This window comes from Gopherus flavomarginatus (genome assembly GCF_025201925.1).
Source record: "Gopherus flavomarginatus isolate rGopFla2 chromosome 11 unlocalized genomic scaffold, rGopFla2.mat.asm SUPER_11_unloc_1, whole genome shotgun sequence".
NCBI classification, from domain to species: Eukaryota; Metazoa; Chordata; order Testudines; family Testudinidae; genus Gopherus; species Gopherus flavomarginatus.
The window spans coordinates 1,018,922-1,041,451 of NW_026114602.1; the positions used below are offsets into that span (position 1 = coordinate 1,018,922).

The 22,530-nt window shown below is 44.9% G+C and overlaps 1 protein-coding gene across 1 annotated transcript; it reads right to left on the bottom strand.

Moving 5' to 3' along the window:
- Window positions 1–10,996: 10,996 nt before the first annotated feature.
- Window positions 10,997–11,627, bottom strand: LOC127040883 (olfactory receptor 4D5-like). Its single transcript, XM_050935435.1, is given in 2 exon segments — window positions 10,997–11,084; window positions 11,086–11,627. Coding segments are annotated over 2 exon segments (630 nt in total).
- Window positions 11,628–22,530: the final 10,903 nt, after the last annotated feature.

The window sequence follows — 22,530 nt, forward strand, 5'->3', positions numbered from 1 at the left end:
GTATTGTATTGTAGTTTTCATGTGGCTTCCTGTCAAGTTCTTCTGCTTCTTAGCATATGCTACCTTAGGGAGCATGTGATCAAGATTCTTCACCAAATTTGGTCCAGTGATTGGATCATTATCTTCTCCAGCCTGAGGCACAGTAGTGCAACATGAATGCTGATTCATGTCCCCTCCTGTCAACTCATAACTAGCGACTGATCCGGGCTGTGAAGTTCAATCCTGGGTCCTGGGACTCACCATGTTTATTGGCATTCTTCAGATACGAGGTTTTCCTCTTAGATCCTGGAGTCCAGGAAGCCTGTTTCTGCTGTGAATTAGACCAAGACCACTAAAAAATTCACAGAGAGGCCAGGACGGAGCTGTAAGATAGACAGTGACACTATCCAGGTGCTGCCAGGGATGCATATGGCCTCACTGATATATCAGGCCATGGTGCACTTAACATCAGCGATTTGCAGAGGTGGTACTTTGGAGCACAGTTCAGCCTGGACATCAGTGCGCCATGGGATCAACCAAGGAGAAATATGGAACTTCAGGACATAGCTTCAGCTGGCGAAAATGGGTGGAATTCAGTTGGCTTTACAGAGCCTCCTCTGTAGGCTTTCAGAGCTACATTCATATCCACCAGCTGAGGACCTGGCTTTAGTTGTCCATGCTACGCAGCAGATCACAATTCACACACACAGAGCAGGCAATATATTCACGCACACACACAAATTAACCAAACATTCATTCACTCATGCATATGCACACAAACAGGTGTATGCACACACACACACACACACACACACACACATGGGCACACTGCAGATCCACACAACACATACACTGCAGACACACATATGGAGGTGCATACATACAGATTCAAACCCTGAAATGCACGCGCTCAAACACAGCCACACAAACACAATGCGCACACACTATCTCTATTTCTCTGTCTAAGGCATAAGCACACGTACATAGAAAATCACTCTGATACACAAACCATCAAATACACATCTGTCCTTTCAGTAACATATAGAAAGGCCGATTTTTCTCACCCACACATTCACATTAATTCGCATATGTAGTCTTATGATTTAATTCTCCATTCAGATTAGTTTACGAAAGTGTAACGGTAGTCACACCAAGAGATTTCCTTCTGGTTATGCCAGCTAAAGCAAATGCACATAAAGGTATATGATTTAAAACTAAAAAAACTTCCACACTTGCCTACCTCTCACCCTCTGCTGCCCCTAGTGCCCATTATACAGTATAGCCACCACTTCCCCTCCCCAACCCTTTGCTGCCCCTAGTGCCCATTATACAGTAAAGCAGCCCCTTCCCCACCCCCTCCCGCTGCTGCCCTTAACGCCTATTATACAGTATAGTCCCCCTGTTCCCTGGTCCTCACCTTCTGCTGCCTCTTGTAGGGTAACTAGATGTCCCAATTTTATAGGGACAGTCCCAATTTGGGGGGCTTTTTCTTATATAGGCATCTATTACCCCCCACCTCCTGTCCCAATTTTTCATACTTACCGTCTGCTCATCCTAGTCCCTTGTGCTCATTATAATGTATAGCCGCTCCTTCCCCACCTCCACTCTCTGCTGTATGTTAGTCATGTTTTATTACAGTATAGTAACACCATTTGCATCCCTTAGCCTTTGCGTCTTTGTAATCTCTGCAAAAAGCTGAGATCCCCTGATTTTCCATGGTCTCCCACCTCCTGTTGTCATTTTCATTTGTGATAAATTAGTGTAGAATGGTTGGATAACTCTATCAGCTCACTCTTTCCTCCTCATAGCAATTATAGCATTGGACAGTCACTTCACATTCCCTTTTCATGATATAAAACCCAGCTGATTTAAAAGCAATTGGCCAATCACCCCCAATCTATGACACTGCTGTAAAACTCTTGAAATGGGAGGTGAACACAGGTTGAAATGTATATACTTAATTGAAATACATATATTATGGTCTGAAAAGCCGTTTGTTGTTTTACTAAAGAGAGACAGACAGATCTCCATCTGATGTGAATCAGAAATACTCCACTGAAGTCACTGTTTCAGGTCCCCATCTTGTGTAAATCAGGTTAGCTACACTGATGTTAATGGGCCAGATTTTGATCAGGGTGTAAATCTGCATGCTCTGTTCATATCATTGGAGTATGATCCTCAAGAGATATAAATTGACACAGGTAAAGTCAGTGGAATTACGCAACTTTACACCAGCTGAGGATCTGGATGTAAGCATCCAGATGAATGGCTCTGTCACTGTTAGACTAGTGGTTCTCTGCATTTTTATCTTGAGTGCAGTTTAATAAGTAAATGAGCAATAGCATCTCAGGGCTTGTCTACATCACAAAGTTGCAGCGCTGGTGAGGGGGTTACAGCGCTGCAACTTAGGAGGTGTACACATCTGCAGGGCATCACCAGCGCTGCAACTCCCTGTTTGCAGCGCTGGCCGTACTCCCATTTTGTCTCAGGTGTAGAGGATCCAGCGCTGGTGATGCAGCGCTGGTAATCAAGTGTAGACACTTACCAGCGCTTTTCTTGACCTCCGTGGAATAAGCAGGTATCCCAGCATACCTGAGGAAGCCTCTCTGGTAATCAAGCAGGTCTCCTTCCCCGCGGTTTGCTCCAGTGTTCTCCGAATCCCCCCCCAAGCGGGTCTCCTTCCCCGCGGTTTGCAGGGGGGTTCGGGGAACGCGAGAGCAAACCGCGGGGAAGCAGGTCTCCTTCCCCGGTTTGCTCTCGCGTTCCCCGAACCCCCGTGCAAGCAGGTCTCCTTCCCCGGTTTGCTCTCGCGTTCCCTGAACCCCCGTGCAAGCAGGTCTCCTTCCCCGGTTTGCTCTCGCGTTCCCCGAACCCCCGTGCAAGCAGGTCTCCTTCCCCGGTTTGCTCTCGCGTTCCCCGAACCCCCGAGCAAGCAGGTCTCCTTCCCCGCGGTTTGCAGGGGGGTTCGGGGAACGCGAGAGCAAACCGCAGGGAAGGAGACCTGCTTGCTCGGGGGTTCGGGGAACACTGGAGCAAACCGGGGAAGGAGACCTGCTTCCCCGCGGTTTGCTCTTGCGTTCCCCGAACGCCCCTTGAAGCCGCCCAACAGCGCTGCAGTGTGGCCACATCTAACACCACTTGCAGCGCTGGTTGCTGTAAGTGTGGCCACTCTGCAGTGCTGGCCCTATACAGCTGTACTAATACAGCTGTAACAACCAGCGCTGCAAAATTGTAGATGTAGACATACCCTCACAAATCAGTCTCACCTCCCAAAGCACCAGCGCCTCTACTGCTGTGCAAATTGGTGAGTCACTAGCCTATAAAAATACATATAATTATGTACTGATGTCAGACGTCTTTCAGACAAGAGGACAGATCCTCAGGTAGTGTCAGTTAGCATAACTCTATTGGCTTGTTTATCTACACCAGCTGAGGATCTGTCCCAGAGCTCAAGCTAACTCAATGCAATTTAAATGTCCATGCAACGCACCAGCCAGTGGAGCACTACTGGTTTAGTTCTGCTGTGCCTGTGTCACTGCCCCCATACTCAGATTGATTGATTCATAGTGCAGTAAGAACCTGTCAAGACAAGTCACCATCCTTCTTGGTGTCTTTATTATTACAATAGCACCACCTAGAGACCACAGTGTGACAAGCACTGCACAGACACAATTCTTGTCTTAAGGGGTTTAAATTTAGGTCACAGTGAACAAGATGCCCAGTGTCATAGGAGACCTAGTTCCACCTGAGTGCCAGCCCCATGCCTTGGCCATTAGAACCACACCATCCCTATTCTCATTGGCCCATTACAGCACACATGGTACAAGTTTCAGGTGTCAAAGGGCTATACAAAGGTTCTGGGCCACCATACCTGTGCATTTCCTTTGCAAAATTAGGGCCCTCAGACAAAGGTGCAGAATGGTGCTGTCATTTCCTAGGCAAAGTTGGGACTGGCTTTCACTCTGTACAATATCAGAAGGGTAGCTGTGTTAGTCTGGATCTGTAAAAGCAGCAAAGAATCCTGTGGCACCTTATAGACTAACAGACGTTTTGGAGCATGAGCTTTCGTGGGTGAATACCCACTTCCTCAGATGCATGTAGTGGAAATTTCCAGGGGCAGGTATATATATGCTAGCAAGCAAGCTAGAGATAACGAGGTAAGTTCAATCAGGGAGGATGAGGCCCTGTTCTAGCAGTTGAGGTGTGAAAACCAAGAGAGGAGAAACTGGTTCTGTAATTGCAAAGCCATTCACAGTCTTTGTTCAATCCTGAGCTGATGGTGTCAAATTTGCAGATGAACTGAAGCTCAGCAGTTTCTCTTTGAAGTCTGGTCCTGAAGCTTTTTTGCTGCGGGATGGCCACCTTAAGGTCTGCTATAGTGTGGCCAGGGAGGTTGAAGTGCTCTCCAGTACTCTGTACAATATTAGTAGATTTATAGAGCTACTGAGGTAGCTGCATCCAGCAGCATGATAACAGTATGGCTTGGGATCAGATCCCCATATGTAGATTTATCTATGTAGCTAAGCCCATCTTCATGGCAGCTAAGTCTCTGTATTTCCAGAGTTCACCATCCAAGATAACATTGCTAATGAAGATCAAAGAATGGAGTATACACCTCAAGGCCGAGATTTCCCAAGGGGCTTAAGGGATTGAAAGTCAGTGGAGCAGGGAGTCAAAGGGCCAGATTTTGTTCATCTATAGAGGCAGATAGGTGCCAAATGGGATTACAAAACTGCTTAAACTGGTTAGGATCCCAGAACCAGATTTCTAAAGGTATTTAGGAGCCTCACCCCCACTGATTACAATGGGAGTTAGGCACGAAATTCCTTTAAAAATATTACTCCTAACATATTGATTTGTAATGGAAGAGAAACACTTAACCTCCTGAAGTGCTTTGGAAAATTGCACTAGGGACTGCTGTGTATCTTCAGGTGCCCAATAACCTTTGAAAATCTCAGCTCCCAGGTTTCCTCCACTGATCTCCAAGGAAGTGGGTATCTTTCCATGGTCGCTGATGGGATTGGGTCTCACCAGAGGGGTGCTGCACAGGAGCATTAGAAGGTTCCTATTCCAGCTTTAGGTTGGAGGAACAGCTGGTAGTCAGCTGAAGTGGAATTTATGCTCAGCTCTGCCATTGAACTAGCTGGTGCCTCAGTAGAGCCACATGTAGAGGAGGAAAATTAAGATCAAAGGGACCTGATTCTGCTCTCGCTTCCAAAAGTCTAAATCAGGACTGACTTTCCTTGGGACTAGGGCATGAGTCATACTGACAGCACCGTAAAGCAAAGGTAATAATAATCAGTTGTAGATTGCACTTTTCCCTTGTAGATCTCAAAGCACTTTACTAAGGAAGCCACTAGCATTGTCTCCCTTTTACAAACTGACGGGGTCAAGGTCACCCAACAAGCTAGTAGCAGAGAGGGGACTAAACCCCAGAACTTTTAAGGCCCAGGCTACTGCTTGCTCCACTAAACCACAGCGTATGTAACCATCTAAAAGTGTGTGAGTGACAGGCCATTCAGAGCTACTCACCAGAGGACATACATTAATTTGACTTCCCACCAAACCTCAGCCATCAGATTTTAGTTAAACTCAAGGAAAACACCATTCCAGGGAATTTTGGAATCCAGGATCTAATCAAAAGCCTGAAAGGTTGATGCAAGATTCCAATTCCCCGTGAGGGATGGTTGGTCTTGCGGTGCAGTCAGGAGAACACTCTAATCCCACTGTAGTAGTTTAGTAGAAGATGTGTTACTGTATTGTCTAGGACCCCTAGTCATAGACCAGGATGCCATTGTGCTAGGCACTGTACAAACACAGACCAAATTATGATCCCTGCCCCATGATAATAATGTTTGCTTATGCTGATTAGAATGTGTTGAAACACAAGTGGAGAGCAGGCCATTGGGCCTAAGGTTAAGACTTCATAGTAGCAAAAATTCAGTTGCTAGCAGGACTGAGTGAGTGTTATTCATAGAAGTGAGTCAAGGCAGAAGCTTGGGTCATGTAGTCAACAAGTCTTTTCTTTGAATTGGTTTTAGCAGGTGTTGTACAGGGATTTGGGGATGTTTTAGGCTATTGTTTCTGCAGCATTTGCATTGATGCAAATCATAATTAGAATAAAGTTTGACATTAATAGCCAATAAAGAAGTATAAGATACTTGATTTTGAGGGTATGGAAGTTTGGATATGGTAGCAGAAGAATAGATATGGTAAAAAGGTGGATTTAAGGTTAATTAGGTTATTATAGTTGATTATAAAGGGGTAGTACGCAATGTTTAGATTAGTGCACTTATCCACCATCAAGGAAGGAGTATATACCCATTTTTCTCACCCAGGAACTTATATGCACCATTTCATCCTGGAATGGGAGTATAAATGCAGTGTATGGCTGTAATATAATGCCTGTTTGATTTCATTAATTAATGTATTTAAAATAAAATCTTCAGTTCTGCCACTTACTGTATTATTCATAGTCCTCTGCTGAATCAAATGATCTGTAACTGCCCCAGAGGGCTCAACCCATCATGAGTTCAGTTGCATTCCACCCCTTAGCTTTAAACTAGGAGTCTCAAACTCAGTTTATCTTAGAATCATAGAATATCAGGGTTGGAAGGGACCTCAGGAGGTCATCTAGTCCAATCCCCTGCTCAAAGCAGGACCAATTCCCAACTAAATCATCCCAGCCAGCGCTTTGTCAAGCCTGACCTTAAAAACCTCCAACGAAGGAGATTCCACCGCTTAGCTAGGTAACCCATTCCACTGCTTCACCACCTTCCTAGTGAAAAAGTTTTTCCTAATATCTAACCTAAACCTCCCTCACTGCAACTTGAGAGCATTACTCCTTGTTCTGTGATCAGTTAACACTGAGAACAGTCTAGATCCATCCTCTTTGGAACCTCCCTTCAGGTAGTTGAAAGCAGCTATCAAATCCCATCTCATTCTTCTCTTCTGCAGACTCAACAATTCCAGTTCCCTCAGCCTCTCCTCATAAGTCATGTGCTCCAGCTCCCTAATCATTTTGGTTGCCCTCTGCTGGACTCTTTCCAATTTTTCCACATTCTTCTGGTAGTGTGGGGCCCACAACTGGACACAGAACTCCAGATGAGGCCTCACCAATCTCGAATAGACGAGAATGATCACATTCCTCAATCTGCTAGCAATGCCCCTACTTATACAGCCCAAAATGCTGTTAGCCTTCTTGGCAACAAGGGCACACTATTGACTCATATCCAGCTTCTCGTCCACTGGAACCCTTAGTCCTTTTCTGCAGAACTGCTTCCTAGACATTCGGTCCCTAGTCTGTAGCAGTGAATGGGATTCTTCCATCCTAAGTGCAGGACTCTGAACTTGTCCTTGTCGAACCTCATCTGGTTTTTTTTGGCCCAATCCTCTATTTTGTCTAGTTCTCTCTGTATCCTATCCTTACCCTCCAGCGTATCGACAACTCCTTCAAGTTTAGTGTCAATTGCAAACTTGCTGACAGTGCAGTCCAAGCCATCCTCCAGATCATTAATGAAGATATTGGACAAAACCAGCCCCAGGACAGAGCCTGGGGGCACTCCACTTGAAAATGGCTGCCAGCTAGACATGGAGCCATTGATCACTACCCTTTGAGCCCGACGATCTAACCAGCTTTCTATCCACTTCATAGTCAATTAAACCAGCCTATACCTCTTTAACTTGCTGTCAAGAATACTGTGGGAGACAGTATCAAAAGCTTTGCTAAACTCAAAGAATAACACATCCACTGCCTTCCCCTCATCCACAGACCCAGTTATCTCCTCACAGAAGGCAATTAGGTTAGTCAGGCATGACTTGCCCTTGGTGAATCGATGCTGACTCTTCCTGATCACTTTCCTCTCCTCTAAGTGCTTCAGAATTGATTTCTTGAGGACCTGCTCCATGATTTTTCCAGGGACTGAGGTGAGGCTAACTGGCCTGTAGTTCCCCAGATCCTCCTTCTTCCCTTTTTAAAAGATGGGCACTACAGTAGCCTTTTTCCAGTCATCTGAGACATCCCCCGATTGCCATGAGTTTTCAAAGATAATGGCCAATGGCTCTGCAATCATATCCGCCAACTCCTTTAGCACCCTCAGATGCAGCATGTCCGGCCCCATGGACTTGTGCTCATCCAGTTTTTCTAAATAGTCCTGAACCACTTCTTTCTCCACAGAGGGCTGGTCACCTCCTCCCCATGCTGTGCTGCCCAGTGCAGCAGTCTGGGAGCTGACCTTGTTTGTGAAGACAGAGGAAGAAAAATCATTGAGTACATTAGCTTTTTCCACATCCCCTCTCACTAGGTTGCCTCCCTCATTCAGTAAGGGACCCACACTTTCCTTGACTTTCTTCTTGTTGCTAACCTGAAGAAACCCTTCTTGTTACTCTTAACATCTCTTGCTAGCTGCAACTCCAAGTGTGATTTGGTCTTCCTGATTTCATTCTTGCAGGCCTTAGGGCCATTTGCCAGTCATCAAATCCTCCCAGTGGCCAATAATGTCACCTTGGTCCATAGGCCTCATGCTGCCCTGGCTGACTCTGCCCGGTTACTAGTGACACTGCCTCCATGGCTGACTCTGCCCAGCAACTAATGATGCTACCTCTATGGCTGACTCTGCCTGGCTATTAGTGATGATATCTTTGTCCCCCTCCCCCAGCCAATGGGAGCTGCCAGGGGCGGCACCTGCAGCAGATGACAAAGCAGCTTGGCTGCATCCCTCTCTCCTCTGGTAGAAAGAGCATGTGAATCTCTCCTGCCCTCTCCCCTTCTGCTCCCCCTCCCCCTCGGCCAGGAGCCATGAGGGCCAGATGAAATAACTTTTTTTAAAGTTTCCGCAGGCTGAAGTGGGGAGGTTCTTGGGCTACAGATGGCCCGTGGGCCGGGACTATGAGACCCCTACTTTAAACTATTAATTGGGAACACACACATCAAAATTACGGCGTATGGTCTTGCTCTACACCAGTCCCTTTCCTGTTTGGTAGGACACTGATTGTCCTGCATGCCTAGAGGCAGGCATTGCAGGAGCTCCAAGCACAGAGATCTTCAAGCTCTAGCTATCTCCAACGGCAGCAAGCAAAAGATGCTTCGGAGAAGTCCAGTAGCCTCCAGACTGAGTCTTGTGTATATTGTTTGCACCATCTGGTCTATTCCCCAGCGGCTGAAATTCACCCCAGTACAGAATGACCTTGTACAAGTCACTTCCCTTCTCCCTGTGGCTCCATTCCGACTTCTCTCCTTATGTCTGCCTTGGCTAATTAAATTGCAAGCGCTTTGTGGCAGGGACTGTCAGTAGTCATGATTGGGGTTTCTAGTCCCAGCTCTGCCACTAGGTAGACGAATTCATTTCAGTTCCCCTCAGATTCCCCATCTGTGAAATAAGGATGATGATACGGCCAGTTCTTTGCAAAGAGCTTTGAGATTTTTAGATACAGGAAAGCTAAGGCAGACAGCCTCTGGGCCCGAACTCAGCTGTAAATGAGAGAAGAGCCAATGATGTCAAACATGTTCCAGTACTTTATACCACCTTAGATTACAATCTGGAAATTTAAATCAAATGTTTAAAGTAGGATTGAAATAGCTCATAAGTCTTGTGTTATCTTTCACTTCATTATAGGAAATACTGCAGAGACCATGCTGGTGTCTTTGTTCTGGGTAAAATTCACCCCTACACAGAAAGCCAGCAAAGGGCACCGATTATAACATACTTTGAGATTTTGGAAGGAGCCTAAGGGAGTTGGGCACTCCACTCCCATTAAAATTAATAGAAGCTGGGTGCCTAATTGCCTTAAGTTTGAATTTTCAAAGGCACCTGAGGGAATTAGGGACTCATTTCTTATTAGGATGCAATGTGATTTGGGCACTGTTCAAAATTCCATCCAGGGATTGTGCCTCAGTTTTCCTTTTGCCTAGTGTAAACTAGTCCAAACAAGCTTTGCCTTTAAGAAATCATTCAACCCAGGGCTTCCTTTCATTTCAAAATGTTAATTCATAATTAAATAAATCAGTTATAACAGACATTTTGACTGAAAAATACATTGAAACAGGTCATATCACTATCAATCTATGTTCATATGAGAATTTGAAAAGAAAAAAAACACAAAACTTTTTATTTCAAATCCATATTTGAAACTGAAAAAAATTGTTTCAGTTTGACCTGTTGAAACAAAAATGCTGTTTTCTTTTTAACGTCACATCTAAATTAAACAGAGTTTGATATTCTAACAGAAGATATTTTGTCAAAATTAAAACTTTTCCTATGGAAACTTTTGATTAAAAAACACATTTTGCAATATTAAAATAGTGTGTGTAAAAGATGAACAGTGTAGCTCTTCCTGGCTAACCCATCACCTTCTGCAATTTAATGCTGACTTTTTAAAAAGACTCCAGAGGCAATCCTGGTAATTACAGGATGGTAAACTTAACTTCAGTACCAGGCAAATTGGTTGAAAATGAAGTAAAGAACAGAATTATCAGACACAGAGATAAACATGACATGTTGGAGAAGAGTCAACTCAGCTTTTGTAAAGGGAAATCATGCCTCACCAATCTATTAGAATTCTTTGAGGGGGCAACAAACATGTGGCCAAGGGTGATCCAGTGGATATACTGTACTTGACCTTTCAGAAAGCTTTTGACAAGGGGCCCAGGCTTCTTGAGGAGGCACAGGTTACCCTACCCAGCCCTCCATACCTTTTCACAAACCCAATGTCACCCTTGGGCCAAAAAGTTTGCCCACCACGTCATAAAGACTATAATCAGGTTCCTTCATGTGGGTCTTCTCCTGAAATTAAAAAAAATGTTGTTTCAGTTTGAAGGTTTAGAATCTCAAAGCTGCCTAAGGGATTAAACATGTCTGCATTCCATGAAAACTGATGAGATTTGAGCATCCAGACACCTAGGAAATCTTGGAAGTATTTAGAAAGGCAAAACACTCAACTGTCCTGCACCATAAATCTGTTAGAAGTTCACTTTCCTCTCTGAGCACAGGAAACTTCCCATCAACCTCTTGATGGCACTTTACATCTCAGTGTTCCTCAGAGTGTAGATCATTGTGTTCAGCATTGGAGTAACCACTGTGTACAGCACAGACACTGCCTTGTCCACGGTGATTCTGGAAAGGCCGGTCATAGATGAAGACACAAGGCCCAAAATGCAAACTCACCACTGTAATCTGAGCTGCGCAGGTGGACAGGGCTTTGTGCTTACTTTCCATGACATGTGTCCTTATCTTGATAAGGATGATGGTGTAGGATATAAGCAATTCGATGAAGGCTCCTGTGGTGACCAGCCCATTGTTGGAGACCATCAGAAACTCCATTATATATGTGTCTGTGCAGGCCAGTTTGATGACTTGGGGGACATCACAGTAGAAACTGTCTAGTGTGTTGGGTCCACAGAAGGGCAGTTGGATGATCAGTGCAAGCTGGACAATGGAATGAACAAAGCCACTCAGCCATGCCCCTGCCAGCAGCCTCATGCACATACTTCTGTTCGTGATAGACAGGTAGTGCAATGGCTTATAGATGGCCACATACACATCAGCTGCTATCACTACTAAGAAGAAGACCACAGTGCCCCCGATGAAATGGAAGATGAATGTGTGGGTCAGATACCCACTCAACCTTAACAAAGTTTTTGTTTTGTGCATTATTTTGCTTAGGAATTCCCTTTCTGATTGGGAAAGCACACAAAAAATAACAGTGTAGTTGCAGGGGAAAAGGGTTGATGGCTAACTAGGTACCTAGGACCCCCTATTTGTGGTGGAACACATGCAAGGTGAATTTATGGACTACTGGGTGGTAACATCGCGGGTCCATTGTCTTTCATAATGGGAATTCATAGTGATTCTTGGTATTTGTGACAGAAAGCTGGTAAGAATGATTCTATAGCCTGGAGGTTAAGGTAGTCATGAGGATACTCAAAATAAAATCCTTGCTCCAGTATTTCTTTAATTATTTACACAAAATAGCAGAGATTCAAGAGTAGAGATTGAGTAAACCCTAGACCCCAATATCCCATAACCAAGGGCATGCTCCTTTCTTTTGGAAGACCTAAATTCAAATCCTTTCTCTGTATTAGGCAAAAGGGGAAACCAAACCCTGTCGTCCCACTCCACAGCTACGACTGCAATCCACTAAGTAACAATTTATAACAGAGACACCACCTCCCCCAAAATGTTTTGAAATTTTTGATCCACCACCAACTTTTGAAAAATATGTTCACTTGGTTATTTGTATTTCTATTCTTAAATTACTGGTAACAACTGTCAATCTTAACTCCACTTTGGCAACATTTGTGTTTCTTGTTGTAGTTTTTTCCTTTAGGAATTCCCTTCTTTCCCCCATCACTGTGAAGTCAACTGCTCCTGCAAACTCAGGAAGGAGACATAATCCTGGGCACTTTAAGAAATTACACATTACTGCATTCCTTTCACCTTTCTCTCTGATGTTGGCCATAGGCAGGGAACTCTACTCAAAGTAAAATCATCAGATGATTCCTATATTCTAACCGTATGTAAATTCAACAGTCCTAGGAAGTTTATGTGTGTAGAGATGCTAGCAGTGAACCTAGAAGCATTTGTATAACATGTGGCACATGGAAGAGGTGAGGATCTTGTGAATATCCTCCATACATCTCACTTATCAGAAATTATTGGTGCATGGCTTCATCTGTGCATAATATGTTTCCTAGGCAGATTTCACAAAACCACTGACTAGTAAAGAGTAAGGCACAGTGTAGTGCATGAAAACTGATAAATAAGTCCCCTATTTATGGATGAGTGAGGATGTGTCTACACTACAAGCTATGCTACTGCAATGTAAATGCTTACTACAGTCACAGAAGGGGATTTTCCATCACTGTAGTAAATCTACCCTCTTGAGACTTGGTACCAACATTGATGGAAGAATTCTTCCACCAGCCACACTGTGGCTATAGTGGGGGTTAGGTCGATCTAACTGTGTCAACAGGGCATGACATTTTCACAGCTCTGAATGATGAAGCTAGGCTCACTTCCCTTGTAGGTGTATACCAGGCCTAAGTCTCTCCCAGAATGAATGTTTCATTATTTCACAAGGAAGCCATAGGGGGAGAGTTAATTTGTGTGGCTGCTTTGAACTGAGCATTTCCATTCTTTCAAATATTGGGTTTCTTTTTAAGTTCAAATTTAACACTGAATTTCCCTGAAGCTCTGTGTCCTGATATCCTCCATAGAATCATAGACTATCAGGGTTGGAAGGGAGCTCAGAAGGTCATCTACTCCAACTCCCTGCTAAAATCTGGAACAATTCCCAGCTAAATCATCCCAGTCAGGGCTTTGTCAAGCCTGACAGTATAAATCTCTAAGGAAGGAGTTTCCACCACCTCCCTGAGTAACACATTCCAGTGTTTCACCACTCTCTGAGTGTAAAAGTTTTTCATAATATCCAACCTAAACCTCCCCCAATGCAAATTGAGACCATTACTCCTTGTTCTGTCATTGGGTACTAATGAGAAAAGTCTAGATCCATCCTCTTGGGAACCCCCTTTTAGGTAATTGAAAGCAGCGATCAAATTCCCTCTCGTTCTTCTCTTCTACAGACTAAACAATCCCAGTTCCCTCAGCCTTTCCTCAGAAGTTATGTACCCCAGCCCTCTAATCTATTTGTTGCTCTCCGCTGGACTCTTTCCAATTTTTCTGCATCCTTCTTGTAGTGTGGGGCCTCAAACTGGACACAGTACTCCAGATGAGGTCTCACCAATGTTGAATAGAGGGGAACGATCACATCCCTTGATCTGCAGGCAATGCCCCTACTTATACAACCCAAAATGCTGTTAGCCTTCTTGGCAACAAAGGCACACTGTTGACTCATATCCAGCTTCTTGTCTACTGTAACCCCTAGGTCCTTTTCTGCAGAACTGCTTCCTAGCCATTTGGTCCCTAATCTGTAACAGTGAAGAGGATTCTTCCGTCCTAAGTGCAGAACTCTGCACTTGTCCTTTTGAACCTCATCAGTTTTCTTTTGGCCCAGTCCTCTAATTTGTCTAAGTCCCTCTCTATACTATCCCTATTCTCCAGGGAATCTACCTCTCCACCAAGGTTAGTGTCATCTGCAAACTTGCTGAGGGTGCAGTCCATGCCATCCTACAGATCATTAATGAAGATATTGAACAAAACCGGCCCCAGGACCAACCCTTGGGGCACTCCACTTGAAACCGGCTGCCAACTAGACATGGAGCCGTTGATCACAACCCATTGACTGACGATCTAGCCAGCTTTCTATCCACCTTATAGTCCAATCATCCAGCCCATACTTCTTTAACTTGCTGGCAAGAATACTGTGGAAGACCATATCAAAAGCTTTGCTAAAGTCAAGGAATAACACATCTACTGCTTTCCCCTCATCCAGAGGCCCAGTTATCTCTTTATAGAAGTCAATTAGGTTAGTCAGGCATGACTTGCCCTTGGTGAATCCATGCTGACTGTTCCTGATCACTTTCTTCTCCTTTAAGTGCTTCAGAATTGATTCCTTGAGGACCTGCTCCATGATTTTTCCAAGGACTGATGTGAGGCTGACTGGACTGTAGTTCCCCGGATTCTCCTTCTTCCTTTTTTTAAAGATGGGCACAACAGTAGCCTTTTTCCAGTCATCTGGGACCTCCCCCTTTCGCCATGAGTTTTCAAAGATAAAGGCCAATGGCTCTGCAATCAGATCCTCCAACTCCTTTAGCACATTCAGATGCAGCGCATCCAGCCACATAGACTTGTGCTCGTACAGTTTTTCTAAATAGCCCCAAAACTTTTCTTTCTCCACAGAGGGCTGGTCATCTTCTCCCCATACTGTGCTGCCCATTGCAGCAGTCTGGGAGCTGACCTTGTTCGTGAAGACAAAGGCAAAAAAAATCATTGAGTACATTAGCTTTTTCCACATCGTCTCTCACTAGGTTGGTTGCCTCTCTCATTCAGTAAGGGGCCCAAACTTTCCTTGACTTTCTTCTTGTTGCTAACATACCTGAAAAAACTCTTCTTGTTACTCTTAACATCTCTTGCTAGCTGCAACTCCAAGTGTGATTTGGCCTTCCTGATTTCACTCCTGCATGCCTGAGCAATAGTTTTATATTCCTCCCTGGTCATTTGTCCAGTCTTCCACTTCTTGTAAGCTTCTTTTTTGCTTTTAAGATCAGCAAGGATTTCACTGTTAAGCAAAGCTGGTTGCCTGCCATATTTACTATACTTTCGACACATGGGGATGTTTTTTCCCTGCAACCTCAGTAAGGATTCTTTAAAATACAGCCAGCTCTCCTGGACTCCTTTCCCCTTCATGTTGTTTTCCCAGGGGATCCTGCCCATCAGCTCCCTGAGGGAGTCAAAGTCTGCTTTTCTGAAATCCATGGTCTGTATTCTGCTGCTCTCCTTTCAGGGGCGGCTCTAGCCATTTCGCTGCCCCAAGCACTGCGGCACGCTGCGGGTGGCACTCTGCCAGTCGCCTGTCCTGCGGCTCCGGTGGACCTCCCACAGGCATGCCTGCGGATTGTCCGCCGAAACAGTGGGACTAATGGACCCTCCTCAGGGGCACCTGTGGGAGGTCCACCGGAGCCATGGGACAGCGGACCCTCCGCAGGCACGCCTAAGGGAGGTCCACCATGGCCTTGGGAGCAGCAGACCCTCCGCAGGGATGCCTGAGGGAGGTCCAAAGGAGCCGCCTGCTGCCCTCCCGGCGACCGACAGAGTGCCTCCAGAGGGATGATGCACGAAGCACACGCTTGGCGTGCTGGGGCTTGGAGCCACCCCATCTCCTTTCTTCCTTGTGTCAGTATCCTGAAGTCGACCATCTCATTGTCACTTCCTCCCAGGTTCCCATTTGCTTTTGCCTCCCCTACTAACTCTTCCCTGTTTGTGAGCAGCAGGTCAAGAAGAACTCTGCCCCTAGCTGGTTCCTCCAGAACTTGCACAAGGAAATTGTCTTCAACATTTTCCAGAAACTTCCTGGATTTACTGTACACTGCTGTATTGCTCTCCCCGCAGATATCAGGGTGATTAAAGTCTCCCATGAGGACCAGGGCCTGCAATCTAGTAACTTCTGCAAGTTGCCTGAAAAAAGCCTCGTCCACCTCATCCCCCTGTTCTGGTGGTCTATAGCAGACTCCCACCACAACATCATCCTTGTTGCTCACACTTCTAAACTTAATCCAGAGACTCTCAAGTTTCTCTACAGTTTCATATCGGAGCTCTGAGCAGTCATACTGCTCTTTTGCAAACAATGCAACTCCCCCACCTTTTGTGCCCTGCCTGTCCTTCCTGAACAGTTTATATCCATCCATTACAGTGCTCCAGTCATGTCAGTTCCCACCAAGTCTCTCTTATTCCAATCATATCATAGTTCCTTGCCTGTGCCAGGACTTCCGGTTCTCGCTGCTTGTTACCCAGGCTTCTTGCATTTGTGCATAGGAACTTAAGATAACCACAATTTCCATCTGTCAATAATTTTCTTCTCCCTTTTCTGAGTAATTAATGCTGGGACTTACAGAAGAGCCAGATTGCTAAAGGTCTTTAGGTGCCTAGTAGGATTTTCAAAAAAGCCTAGGTGTCTAATATACAATGAAATCATTCTGTTTTACAGACCTAGAGTGGAATTCACAAAGGTATTTATTTGCATTTTCAAAAGTGCCTAATGGCCAAGTTTTAAAAATACTTAGGCATAGGAAAAGGCAGATAGGTGTCTGGTGGAATTTTCAGAAACACCTGAGCAGGTAAGGAACTTAATTCTTGTTGAAAGCAATGGAAGTTTGGCATATATGAAGTTTAGGCACTTTTGAAAATCCCACTAAGACCCTATCTGCATCTTTAGGTGCATAAATTCTTTTGAAAATCTGGCCCTTTTAAATTTTTGAAAATCCCACTTTGGGTCTCATGGAAGGGACTGAGAGCCAGGGACTTATCCCAGACCCAACTCCATGAAATCAGGCTAAGGTTTGGGACCGAATGTCCAGTTTTTCAAAGCAGCCTAAGGGTGTCAGACATCCATTCCTTTAATGATCCAGGGCTAAACCCAGCAGTGCTGAGACCAAGCCGTGTAGACCATGAACTTTCAATGAGAATTAGGCTCCTAAGGGTATATCTACACTGCAGCTTGGAGCAAACTAGCACATTGACATTATGAGTGTGGATGTTGCAGTGCGGGGTCTCAAGCCCACCTGATTCTCCTGGGCCTGAGCTCGGGTGGATAATGTTAGAAGGTGGGAGCTAGGCTCTTATTTCATGAAGATAGCTCAGATTAATGTACCCTTAGGCTGAGGTATTTTGGGCTTCCAGGCTAAGTTTTCCAAAGCTGTTTAGAGGAGTCAGGCACCCAATTCGCAGCACAAGCAGCTGAACATTGAACTCTACCAGGGATCATGAATCTTAGTCAATAGGAGCCAGATTTGTAAAGGTATTTAGGTTCCAAATGATGCAGACTGGCACTTAGAGGGGTTTCAAAAGCACCTCTGCAACCAAACACTGAAACCTACGGGAGTTAGGCACTTACGAAATTTCCACTAGGCTCCTATGTGCATCATTGGGTGTCTAAATATTATTAAAAACCTGGCTCTAATTCCTAAAATGCACAGAACATCTCAATAACTGAGGATCCAGTAGGCAATTAAAGTCCTGTTGTATTTGCACAATTGTCCCATGTCAAACAAATTCTGGCAAACAAACACAGCCAGGTAGAGGCAACTGGGCTCCACTTCTCCTGCTGCAGAATATAAAGACAGAAAGTATGTAACTCTCTATGCAGGCCGTCTTTACATGAACGATTCTTATTATCAGTTTCTATCCCCTGACTCCACTGGTCTTGGTGAGTTTATGGTCTGCAGCCATTGCACTGACCTGGGAAGCAAACTCTCATTCCCAACCCCCCGCGGGAACCATCTCCGCCCCAAAGCAGCAGATATTTCATTGCTTCAATTAAAATCTTCTACTTAGTGGGGAAGGTTGGCCCAATGGTTAGAGCACTAGGCTAGGACTTGGCAAACCAGCATTCAGTTCCTTGCTTCTCCATTTGCATCCTGTGTTTGACTGGTCTGGTACTGAGTCACTATGCCCCACTTCCCTGTTGGACACTGTCTCTCCAAACAGCACCTGCCACTAGCCGGTGGAAGTTGTGCCTGACCCACTGGCTACTGCAAGAGGGGACATTTCCATTAGACACTCCATGCCACTGCATGGAAATTAGCTTGACCCAGAGCACTGGGCGAGACATCAGAAATGTTGCTAAGGGCCCAGCATATAGTGGATCAATCAGCATCAGTCCTGTCCTCTCAGCAGATGAGAAAGGATGATCGAGTCCTTAAGATAGCAGTCTGCCACTGCAGAGATGCATGTTTCATTCCCTGTTCTGTCACACATGCCCTGTTCGACTTTACACGAGTCACTTACAACACATTTTTAAAAGTGTTTGGGCTTCTTAAGGCAGCTGAGCACTTCTGAAAGTCTCACTGGGCACCTGTCTACATTTTAGGGGTCTGACCACCTTTAGATGCCTGGCCCTTACCCTCTCTGTTCCTCAGTTTCCCATCCCAATGGGGATAATGCTACTTCCTTACTTCACTGGACTGTATTAAGATAATTACTTGAAATATCTTGAGATACTCATGTACTGCAGCTATGGAACTGCTAGAAATACTTTAAATACATGATTACAAATACAAAGAGTGATGTTTTCCTGGGTATCTAGGGGACGGAGATGCCAAATTCCCAGTAAAATGAATGTGGGTGGGGGGTTCACCTCCTAGAGCTGCCTTTGAAAATCTCATCTAAAGTGACTGGGAGTCACTCATTTCTGTCCATTTAAAGCCATTCCTGTGGCTATGCAAAGCAAATTGTTATATTCCCAGCCTGGATCCCAGTGTCTGAGAATGTTTTCACTAATATTTAAAATGTCTGTTTAAAAATTGCAAAACATAATGTTTGAAATTTCAAAAGTTTTAATGAAAATGCTGTGAGGTTCCTCTGCCAGCTCCAAAGCTAACATATCATCTGCTAAAGCCAGATCTGAACGGCGAGATTTTTTTTCTGAACTCTTCAGTCTAACAACTAATGGTATATCAGTCCTCTCTCTTGAACACTGGTGAGGCCTCATCTGGAGAGCTGTGCCCAGTTTTGGGCCCCACACTACATGAAGGATGTGGAAAAAATTGGAAAGAGTCCAGCGGAGGGTAATAAACATGATTAGTGGGCTGGGGCACATGACTTATGAGGAGAGGCTGAGGGAACTGGGATTGTTTAGTCTGCAGAAGAGAATAATGAGGGAGAATTTGATTGCTGCTTTCAAATACCTAAAAGGGTCCTCCAAGGCAGGATCTAGACTCTTCTCAGTGGTAGCAGATGACAGCACAAGGAGTAATGGTCTCAAGTTGCAATGGGAGAAGTTTAGTTTGGATATTAGGAAAAACTTTTTCACTAGGAGGGTGATGAAGCTCTGGAATGGGTTACCTAGGGAGGTGGTGGAATCTCCTTCTTTAGAGACCTTTGTAAGGTCAGGCTTGACAAAGACCTGCCTGGGATGATTTATTTGGGGATTGGGCCTGCTTTGAGCAGAGGGTTAGACTAGTTGATCTCCTGTGGTCCCTTCCACCCCTGATATTCTATGATCATTTTGACAGGATTTTACAAGTGAGCCATAAGTTTGCTTTCCACCATGACAAAGGTGTGGAAAAGAGGATTCTGAGTAGCTGATGTGACAAAGTTCCCCCTCTACCTTGGTGGATCCTGTGCTTATTGGCAGATTTGCTCACCTCAGTGATCTTCCCCACAGTCTGGGTCAACTCCTCCTCTGTCTGATCAGGAGTTGGGAGGTTTGGGGGGAACCCAGACCCACCCTCTACTCCAGGTTCCAGCTCAGGGCCCGGTGGATTGCAGCTGTCTATAGTGCGTCCTGTAACAGCAGCATGACAGCTACACCTTCCTGGGCTACTTCCTCATGGCCTCCTCCAAACACCTTCTTTATCCTCAGCACAGGACCTTCCTCCAGGTGTCTGATAACGCTTGTACTCCTTATTCCTCCAGCAGCACAGCCTCTCACTCTCAGCTCCTTGCGCCTCTTGCTCCCAGCTCCTCACACGCACTTCCTCTCCTCTGGCTCCCCCTTCCCTGACTGGAGTGAGCAACTTTTTAAACCCAGGTGCCCTGATTTGCTTGCCTTGATTGGCTGCAGGTGTTCTAATCAGCCTGTCTGCCTTAATTGGTTCTAGCAAGTTCCTGTTTACTCTAGTGCAGCCCCTGCTCTGGTCACTCAGGGAACAGAAAACTACTCATCCAGTGACCAGGATATTTGCCTTCTACCAGACTCCTGTACCCCATTGGTCTGGATCTGTCACACTGAGTTCTCGCTGAATTTATGTCTCAATACTGGGATATTACTGTAATATTGATTGTATGCTTAATGACCTAGAGTCTTTCATTATTATTATTATTATTATTATTATTATTATTAAAAGTTTTTAAAATATCTACAAGTTGTGTCATTCTTGCTCGGTTGGAAGAGGCTATTGTGATGAAGAAGGTTTCCTGTTGTTTCCTAAAGAATATCTGTCTTGCAATAATGAAGCCATTTCTGGATCCAGGTGAAGTCTCTGGGGTTTAGCCTTTCACGTTAAAGAGATCAGGATTTGGTCAGTGGCTCAGAAACAAAAAGACCCATTTTTTCTAAAGTCACCCTAGAGAAAGTAAGTGTGACAGAGATACACGGGTAAAATTTCCCATGTTAGCTATACTAGCTCCAAAGCAGAGAAGTTCCATTGACATCACCAACTCAGTGCCAAAGAAGCTGTGGCCAAAGATTCTTGGCTAAACTCAATATTGCTATAAACATTGATGTATATGACTTGTGATAGCTAGGCTTAGAAGGATCAGATTTTTATTGATAAATATTGATAAGTTAGTAAGAGGACCAAAAAAATCCACCATGGCTAAAGAGCAAAGTAACATAAGAACAGTAGATAGAGGCAAAAAGTCACCCTTTAAACACTGGAAGTTAAATCCTACTGTGGAAAATCATAAGGAGAATAAACCTCTGCAAGTCAAGTGTAATTAGGTAGGCCAAGCCATAGAACAAGAGAACTTCACAACTTGAACCCATGGCACAGAGACAGGGGCCTATTGAACAGAGGGGTTCTATTCTGTGCAAGGAGAGGCCGACCGAGGCCAGAAGTAAGAAGTACATGCTAAGAGTAAGCAGGACTCTGCCCAGCCGGAAACACTGATGGATCTCAGACTTCCAGAAGGGGTGAGACCAGAGCAAGGGAGGGGACATCTCAGGACGCTGTTGTTTTCAAATAATGTCTAAAACACAAAAGTTTTAAAAGTAAAGTTACTGTATTTAAGAAATCCTTTAGGTCATCCTGCATTCTCTATTTTGCTACTACATTGTCCCTGAAAGGGTTAAACTAGATGCCCAAAGTCATCACAGTCTAGGTGGAGCTTGAGATGGGGAGGATGTGTGTGTAAGCTGCTGGGGTGGTTGGAAGAACTCAGAAACTTTTTTGAGGTCCAGGGCAGATGGATGGTGAAAAATCCACATACCTGAATGATACTGCTATACCAACCTAACCCCACTTGTGGACAGTGCTATGTTGATGGGAACTGCTTTTTCTGTCAACATAGCTTCTGCCACTTGGGAAAGTGGATTAACTATGCCAATGGAAGAAGCTCTTCTGTCGGTGTAGAAGCGTCTTCACTTAAACACTACAGGGGTGCAGCTGCATCTGGGTAGCTGTGCCGATGCAGAGTTTTAAGTGTAGACTTGCACTTAGGTACCTGTAAGAGGGTGTGGCTTAGCACATGCCTTTCTGGTCAGCATCTCCCATACTTAAGTTAGATGCCTTCCTACAAAGCATACTGACTTTGCTGGATCCTATTCTTCAGTGTCTGTCTCTCCCTATTCATTGTACAGGGAGCTTGGGCACCTAACTCAGGGTTTGCAAATCCCAGCGATTTTCTAGGTGCCCAAAGGTTAAGTGTTGAGATATTCAGTGTTGCAACACAAAATGGCCAACTTTCTAAATGTATTTGGGTGCCCTGTGGGATTTTCAAAAGCTGCTAGATGCACAATAGCTATGAAAGCTATGAGTTTTAGGTACCTCAGTGCTTTTGAAAATCCTTTTTGTCATCTAAAAACCTTTGAAAATGTGGCACCCAAGTCCTTTTTTGAATCTATCCCCGAGTGTCTGAAATCCCTTAAGAGGCTTTGCACATATAAGCTTGGACAATTAGAGAGAGATCCAAAATGTTCCCAACTTTGAAGGCTTTGGAAACTTCATCTGGGTGTTACCAATGGCTCCTTCCGTTCTTAACTTGCTCCTCACAAATAGGGAAGAATTGGTAGGGAAAGCAAGAGTGCATAGGACCCTGGAAGGAAGTTACCATGAGATGGTCAAGTGCAGGATCTTGACAAATGGAAGAAAGGAGAGCAGCAGGGCATGGACCCTGAACTTCAGAAGAACAGACTTTGACTCCGGCAGGGAACTGATGGGCAGGATCCCCTGGGAGAATAACATGAGGGGGAATGGAGTCAAGGAGTGGTGGCTGTATT